Below are 8,884 nucleotides of genomic sequence, written 5' to 3' on the forward strand. Positions count from 1 at the left end.
AACAAAAGCTTCTTACATCTAGATCTGCTACTTTACTCCAGAACAAAAGCTTCTTACATCTAGATCTGCTACTTTACTCCAGAACAAAAGCTTCTTACATCTAGATCTGCTACTTTACTCCAGAACAAAAGCTTCTTACATCTAGATCTGCTACTTTACTCCAGAACAAAAGTTTCTTACATCTAGATCTGCTATAATACTCCAGAACAAAAGCTTCTTACATCTAGATCTGCTACTTTACTCCAGAACAAAAGCTTCTTACATCGAGATCTGCTACTTTACTTCAGAACAAAAGTTTCTTACATCTAGATCTGCTACTTTACTCCAGAACAAAAGCTTCTTACATCGAGATCTGCTACTGCAGTTATGATAATACTGTTATTCAAGACAGTTCATGATGTATGCAAGCACTGTTGACTATACCCCTATTGTCTATTCAACAAGTAATCTACTTAAAAAAAAAGAGCCAATGTATTGAAGTACATCTTATCATACAAGAAAGCAATAACGTTTCCTACACATAGTTCTCTAATAACTGTGTGATTACTTCAAAAAATCTGCACTGTATTAGAGCTGGAAGACGAGCAGTACATCAAAACAGAAACCTTATGGAGAATAATATCGTTCAGTGTTCAATGTTGTTAAGACAGGTACAACCAAAGACCACCGAGTGTAGGAACAAAACAATAAATAAACATAATATATACAGTATGTCACACATCTATGTACAAGGATTGGAAATCAAACATCCAGGCTATCGTACAATCTTACACAATGCGGGTAGCACGAACAACAACAAGAGCAGGAATCAGTACGTAGTGAAACACTTATAGACTTCTTCTTCAATTAATATAAACAATGTAAGTGCTAGGTCTGTTTTAAAAGCAAATTATATACAAGCACATACTCTAAGTGAGATGGATAAGTTATAAATAATTTAATAGTTTCATTTTTAAATAACATTTACTTTTCACCTAACACTTTTGAGCGGCCTTCCTTGGTATCGGTCGATTTAGTTTTTGAGGTGGCACCTTTTTCTATCGAATGAACTGATAAATTTTGAATACCGCTCAAAAGGTTGGTCTGCAAATTTATATCTTCAGAATTGTTCTTTCCTGATCTCTTAGATTCTGGAGTAATGGTTGGAACAGAAAGAACTGGTGGTTTCTGAACAATATCGCACAAGGTTTTGGGTGAAGATATGTCACAAACGGGTGGCAGCTTCAATTCTTCATCCTCCTTACTTTGGTGAACAACATCGGGCGGCAAAGTGGTATCTTCAATTAGTACAGGAAGAATTTGATCTCTATTCCCTGACCTCCTATCTCCTGAGTCACCAACTGACAATAATTTAATCAGTTGAGATGTTGAAAGTTGTCCTTCAGTCTTATGACTGTCTACACTTGTTTCATCTACAGTTTTGAGCTTAAAACTAGAGCCACAAAGTTGCTGAGTACCATCATGGGCAGCAGTGGATCGTCCATGCTTATCAGGATCTGCACCTATGTGGTATTCTTCCTGCTGCAGACCAGTAGAAGTGTCGAGACCACTCACTGTTTCTCTTGCTGCAGATGTTTGAAATCTACTATTCATTAGCACAGAGTCTTTGGGTGAAACATAAGAATGAGGCACAGTGAGTTTTGAAACAAAAGAAGAGACTGGTGGGGAGTAGTGATGGTAAGAGCTCATGGGAGGTGTAGAAGAAAGTGCGAGAGGTGAAGAAGTGTGTCCCCCAGATGACTCCCACTTTAGTTTCCCTTGTTTCATCTTGGCTTCAGTAGATTTGGAATGTAGTCGATCTGGAGAGAGGGCACGTCTTAGAAGAGGAGAACCAGGCTCTGCACTCTTTGGCCTCATGAAAATCTTTTTAACTGAGCTAGAAGGAGTTAATGTGCTTCCAGATGGACCTTTATGTGATGTGGTTGCAGTGTGGTGAGCCAAAGGAAAGGCTAGAGGAGAAGGTGAACGTATAGGTGAAGGTGAGTGTAAAGAGGAGGGGGAAGGAGTTCGAACTAGTGGTGAAAGGGGTACATGCCCCACTGACTTCCGGCGAGGAGAACGAAAAGTCTGAGTCAACTTGTGTTTAAGACCATGAAGAGAGCTTGGCCGCTGAAACTGAGCAGTTCCTGCCGGAGAACCTGGAACACTAGAACTGGGAGAACTGCTTCCAGAGGAATTTCCAGCTGAGTGGGAAGACTCAGAGGTCGAACACAACCTATTTGCTGGTGGAGATCGTGGGCCCTTGAGGGTAGGGGATCCAGAAACAGCCTCGCCCCCTCTGCTCAAGGACTGCAAACTGTGGCTAGTGGTTAACATAGGGGGTGATCTTGAAACTAAATGTTGTAAGTCAGCACTAGCTCGTTTGCTACTTAATCTCCTAAAGAGAGTGGCTCTCCTCTTGCGATCGGATTGTACATCTCTCTTTCCTTGGCCATAACGCTTTCGTACGATTGGCCGACGAACCATCTTTATGGAAGAAGGATGTCTCTTGCGACCTCCAGTTTTTATGGTGGTACTCTCCAGGGGGGTTGTGCGAATAGTGATGTGGTCACCACCAGAAAGAATCAGCTGTAGCACCTGATGATGGACTAGACCTTGAACAGGTTCCCCATTAATATGGGTAATTAGATCACCAGGTCTCACTCCTGACTCGAAGGCTGGTCCATCATTACCCACAGCCTAAAAACAAATATAGACAGTTAGGTTAGTACGTGTATATCAATAACTTTAAGATGTTTTAGTAGACAGGTGAAATGGTACACTCGTATCAATAAATTGATAACGTTTTCTATTTTTACAAAATTGTTTGCTAGATTACGTTATAATAAATTCATATTTTGCAATGAAAAAAGTTAGGAACCTTACATTTATGTAACAGTAGTTTAAAAGGACGCAGGGTTAAATAATCACTGCATTCCACCTATTGTAACTTATGTGAAAGTTAAAAAAACCAATATATATATATATCTGATAAATACACACACATATATATATACATAATATATGAATTACAACTATTTACTGCATAAATGAAATGTCACAAAATTTATTACAATTTAGTGTATTTAATAATAACTTACAGATCAATTTTTAAATATTTATCAACTAACAAGAACAACACAAGATATATAACTTCCCAGATCTTACAAATATGGCACAGTGACCATGGCTATATCCAATTGGTTTTCTTCAGTTTCCAGCCGAGTGCCTTCTCAGCTTAGACCAAAGTCTTATGAATATTCATTGGTCTCTTTTAATACGTAATTCATAGTTTTGTTGAATAAACATATGTTAGCTATAATTTGTAGACTAATTAAAGTAATGCATTTCTGACTCTCACAAAACATAACTCAGTGGTCCTATCTTCCATCTACACTACTGATATCTAAAGTTAGTAGCACATAGGGGCGAGATAAAACCTTTCTTACTGATGATTATAAATTATAATCAAGGCTCTTAAAATAAAGAATATATCTAAACAAGCTACTAGATTCCTGTTATACATTCAAAGTACATTATTATGTTTAGCTAGTTATATGGAAGAAAGATGAGATCAGCTAGTTACATGGTAGAATGATCAGATTAGCTAGTTACATGGAAGAAAGATCAGATCAGCTAGTTACATGGAAGAAAGATCAGATTAGCTAGTTACATTGTAGAATGATCAGAGTAGCCAGTTACATAGAAGAAGGATCAGATTAGCTAGTTATATGGAAGAAAGATGAGATCAGCTAGTTACATGGTAGAATGATCAGATTAGCTAGTCTCTGATCCTTCTTCTATGTAACTGGCTACTCTGATCATTCTACAATGTAACTAGCTAATCTGATCTTTCTTCTATGTAACTAGCTAATCTGATCTTTCTACAATGTAACTAGCTAATCCGATCTTTCTACAATGTAACTAGCTAATCTAATTTTTCTACTATGTAAGTAGCTAATCTGATCTTTCTACAATGTAACTAGCTAATCTAATTTTTCTACTATGTAAGTAGCTAATCCGATCTTTCTACAATGTAACTAGCTAATCTAATTTTTCTACTATGTAAGTAGCTAATCCGATCTTTCTACAATGTAAGTAGCTAATCTAATTTTTCTACTATGTAAGTACCTAATCTGATCTTTTTTCTATGTAACTAGCTAATCTGATCTTTCTTCTATGTAACTAGCTAATCTGATCTTTCTTCTATGTAACTAGCTAATCTGATCTTTCTTCTATGTAACTAGCTAATCTGATCTTTCTTCTATGTAACTAGCTACTCTGATCTTTCTACTATGTAAGTAGCTAATCTGATCTTTCTTCTATGTAACTAGCTAATCTGATTTTTCTTCCACGTAACTAGCTAATCTGATCTTTCTTCTATGTAACTAGCTAATCTGATCTTTCTTCTATGTAACTAGCTAATCTGATCTTTCTTCTATGTAACTAGCTACTCTGATATTTCTACAATGTAACTAGCTAATCTGATCTTTCTTCTACTTTGTCATCTCTGTTTGAGTTTCATCAACTTTCTAATGTGTAGCTTCTTAGTAAGTGCTCATACAGTAGTTAGTTGTTAACTTTGATAAACTTAACCTGTATCAACAGTCCATGTGATTGGATCTAATCTGTTATTGCTGTGAAATCATACAATCTTTCCTGTGCATGGATGCATACTGACCATGAAAAAACAGACTTTGTGCTAACTGTGAAAACACGAGACCTTTCATGTACATGTATTCATACTGACCATGAACAATGCTGTTAGAGCTTTCATATTGTTCGTTTTTTGTTGACAGTACTGTATGAGAAAGTAGGCCTCACTGAAGCCTCAGGAAATCTTAGAGATTCCTACAAAATTACTTAAGAATCCATTTTCTTTTGATGTGGTAACTAAAACATAACAATAACTGTCTTTGTTTGCTTAATTTTGTGCAAATCAACTTAAGAGAAATCTGTTTTAGCTGTCCCTAATTTAGAAGCGATAGATTAGAGGGACAGCAGTTAGTCGATGCCATCAACCGTCAATTCTTGGGCTATTCTAATTAAACAGTAGGACTAACTGTCATGTTATACTGCTCCCACGGCTGAAACCCATGACCCATAGATTGTGAGTCAAGCACCCTAACCATCAATTCATGCCAGATCCAGCATCCTTGAATTTATGCTTGTTGTGAGGAGAGGAAATCCACTATACACTATAAATAAAAGTCCAAAGTGTTTTGAGTGTGTTGTTTATTTTCATTTCGATCACTTGTGTGGCCATCATCGGGTAACTATCTCTACCTGGCTTTATCCATAAAAATATGTTTTACTGTCTTGCTCACTAATTCACAAAATAGAGATAGTTACCTGATGACGGCCACATGAGTGGTCGAAATGTTGCAAAAACGTTAAATAAAAACAAACAATCCACTCAAAAGCTGTATCTTTGGACTTTTATCCTTGAATTTAATCTTAATGTCTTGAGTTTGAGGATAGGTTAAACCCAACATATTCATAATTTGAAAAAGAAAAACTGTCAGAGTGTCTACAGCACCACCCACTTCTGTTTCAATAACCATAAAGAAAGTGGAACACTGTATCTTTTACCAGATACATACAAAACTACCTGTTACTGTCTAATCACAAACATCAAGCAGAGCTACGAGTGCCTTACCGATACCAAATGTTGAAGGGTGTAAACATCCGAGTCTCCGAAGTACACTCGAATTGCTCGTGCCGTGAAACCGAAACCATGAGGCCCCCTACGGATGATGATTGGAGGCTTTAGTTGAGGAACTAAAGGACTAGTCTCTCTATTGGGTGAAGTATCTCGTGAGCTTGTGCTGGAACCTCCAGGAGAACAGACTACAGGCTGTGACACATTATCATCTGTAGTAAGTAAAATTAACATTAAAGAAATATTTTAATCATTTATTTGATGTTTTTGTGATTATGACACAAATTAGGTCCATTATTAAATATATTTTGTTTCAACGAAAACCATGCATTCCATAGCAATATTGTACATGACCAATGTAGGAGGTGGTGGGGATGTCACGGGGATCAAAACTCCCTTTTGTGTATCATTATAAATAGACCTATATATCATTATGCTTACATCCTGGTTCAAGTATCTTGGACCCCCCCACCTTCTCTAAAATTCTTTATATGCCCCTCAGTCACTACAGACATAAAAAACAATTTTCTTAAATGTTAGTACAAAATTCAACTCATAACTACTCTCCACATACCTTTAGATATCATCAGTGACAAACCAGAAGCAGAAGCCGATTTTGTAACCCAGCGTTCTCTTTGTAGAGTTTCAGCTGACAAGTCTGAGGGTGGTGGAATTGGAATTCGTGGTGATACAGGAAGCGGGGAAATGTGTTTCCTCAGTTTCACCAAATCCTGGGATACGTGGGTCTCACCACTTGGTGACTGTACTTTGTAGCGACGAGAAGGAGCCGTGGTACTTGATGCATCCTTCCCTATCATGTGAGCCACTTGTTTTCTTTCATCCTTTCTTTCCCCTTTCTGTGTGGGGACACTTTTTTGTTCTTTTTGTTTATGAGCTGGTAATCGTCGTGGTGAAACCCGAGTGGTATTTCTACAAATAAATCAAAATCTTTTTTCACATTTATCAGGATAAAATGCATGATTAAATGTTTCCTGAAACTAGATTTAGAATTAGTCATAGCTTAAATATTCAACATTACAAATAACAATGACAGCATCAGTAAATAATTGTACTTTCTACTGAAAAAAATATGTAAAGGAAAACTAAATAAAAATTTAAAATTAAAGCCAAGTAAAACATGTTTTTATGGATAAATTCAAGTACAATATGTTTTCATAGTAAATTAAAGCCAAGACAAACACATTTTCATGGAAAAATAAAGCCAAGTAAAACATGTTTTCATGTACTAGCTATGCTAAACCTTCCAGCATGATATCAGTTAGCGGATGGGGTCAGCAACACAAAGAACAGTGCAAGACATTTATAGAAATTCTCAAACATAAAGTACTTGTTTTCCTTGGCAGTATTAAATAATCCCTTATCATCTTCATTGGAATAATAAGTTAAATAGAAAGTTACATTTGGGACAAACAGCGAGAGCTTAAGCCTAATGCACTATACAAGTGTATAAGTTCCCCAACAGAAGGGGCATTCAATGACTTCATCTCATCAATTAGTAACCAAGGCAATCAGTATTCCGTAAGCTGATACTGTTAAGATAAACAAGCTGAGAACACAGACTTAACAAGGACGCAGGTGTTCACATATAGACAGGCTGCTGACCCCTAGTTATTACAAACTCAATATGTTGAAAGTTAAATATTGGTGTTAATAACACTGTCATGCATTAGGATGTTTGAAGAACACTTGTGACAGTTAGATCATTACCACTGACCTTTGTAAGCAAACTAACTTTCTGAAATGGATCAAGATGGCAATGCTAATTAGCATATCAATGCATGTGTCATTTTGTGATTAGAGAACAATATAGATGGTTTTGTGGTCTGAAAAATACCTCAATATACAAAAAAACGCTAGATCTTGCAAGATACCGTTCCATTTATGACAAAAACTTAACATTTAAAAAATAATAATTTTAAACAATATCTTCTCAATCTAAGTTCTTTTTATGCAAAAAAAAGTGTTATTAAAAAGTTGCCAAGTTTGAAATTAGCATTTCTTTCTTTCACACTGAAAAAACAAACAAATACTGCATGCGTAAAAAGAACCAGAATTTGTTTATATAAAGTACATGCACCTCTTTAGGCTTAAAGAATGATGAAAGTTATAAATGTTCTTACAAGTCAGGTGTCGAGGAAGATTTTCTACTTCCAGTTTCTCCAGACCCCTCTGAGGAACTTCCTGTTTCGGTACTTTCTAACTGGTTCAGGTCAGTGTTACTTCCAGTCTTGCGAGTGCTTTCTTTTTTGGCAAGCTGAAAAACAACACATTTCACACAAATAATGTTCTGAATATCACTGTAAATAATGATTTTGATTACAGTGAGTTCAGAATTTGTTGGAATGACAATCAATCATCAGTGAACTAATAAGTTATATTAAGGTTGATTCAAATAACAACAAAGCAAGATATGATGCCTAATTTATATAAATCTTACAAAAAAAATCACAATGGCTCCTCTGGTAGTAGAACAATCAGTTTCTCAAAACAAAAGCAGATCTTGTAAAAGTTTGTATTTAAAATAAAATTGGAATCTTTCATGAGTAAACTGATGTAAAAAACTGTTAACAAATGTTACAGATCTGATTTTCAATAAGACCACAATGAATTTACTGTACTACAAACAGCAACTAACCACAGATTAATTCAGGCTTCCTTAGGTTTACCCCCCCACAAAACTAAATATCGATGTTCACAGTCGGTTTCCTAGTTTTTACTGAATTTGTTTGTAGTTAAGCACAAAGCTACACAAAAAGTTATCTGTGCTCTGCCCACCACAGGTGTCAAAACCCAGTTTCTAACATTTTGAGTCTGCAGACATAATGCTGTGCCACTATGGGGCAGTTTTACTGATATAAACTTTATAAAATTATCATCACTCCAACTAGTATTTCAATTTGATGATTTTTGGACAATTGAAAATATCCAAGTATTTATTAATTTTTAAATAACTAATTATAATTTCTCACGAAAAAAGGCTTCAAATTTGCTACTGGAGTTTTTTTTTTTTATATGTACTCTGCTAGGTTCTCTAAATCTAAAGGGACTCGGGTACCCTTTTGTGTGTTTATCCCTGATCACCCATGAAATTGCTTGCACACTCTACAATCTACCCTAACATAACATTAGATACTTAAATCAAAACACTTAAGTCAACAACAAAGGGTAAAATCTCAGTACTTTGCTCGAAAAGAAAATAGACAATGTAAGAGTAAATTCAAT

The 8,884-nt window shown here is 35.8% G+C and overlaps 1 protein-coding gene across 1 annotated transcript in view; it reads right to left on the minus strand.

Annotated features, from left to right (window-relative positions):
• Positions 1 to 922: 922 nt before the first annotated feature.
• The window catches only part of LOC106476004 (microtubule-associated serine/threonine-protein kinase 2-like), a 12,789-nt gene continuing 4,827 nt past the window's right edge, over positions 923 to 8,884 (minus strand). The window contains exons 4-7 of the mRNA XM_022379994.1: positions 7,783 to 7,916; positions 6,216 to 6,571; positions 5,639 to 5,853; positions 923 to 2,679 (exon numbers count right to left, since the gene is read on the minus strand). Of these exons, the coding sequence (XP_022235702.1) occupies positions 964 to 2,679; positions 5,639 to 5,853; positions 6,216 to 6,571; positions 7,783 to 7,916 (2,421 nt within the window). The 3' untranslated portion in view covers positions 923 to 963. The remainder of the gene's footprint in view (positions 2,680 to 5,638; positions 5,854 to 6,215; positions 6,572 to 7,782; positions 7,917 to 8,884) is intronic.

The sequence above is a fragment of the Limulus polyphemus genome, unplaced genomic scaffold (assembly GCF_000517525.1).
Source record: "Limulus polyphemus unplaced genomic scaffold, Limulus_polyphemus-2.1.2 Scaffold9615, whole genome shotgun sequence".
Classification (NCBI taxonomy): Eukaryota; Metazoa; Arthropoda; class Merostomata; order Xiphosura; family Limulidae; genus Limulus; species Limulus polyphemus.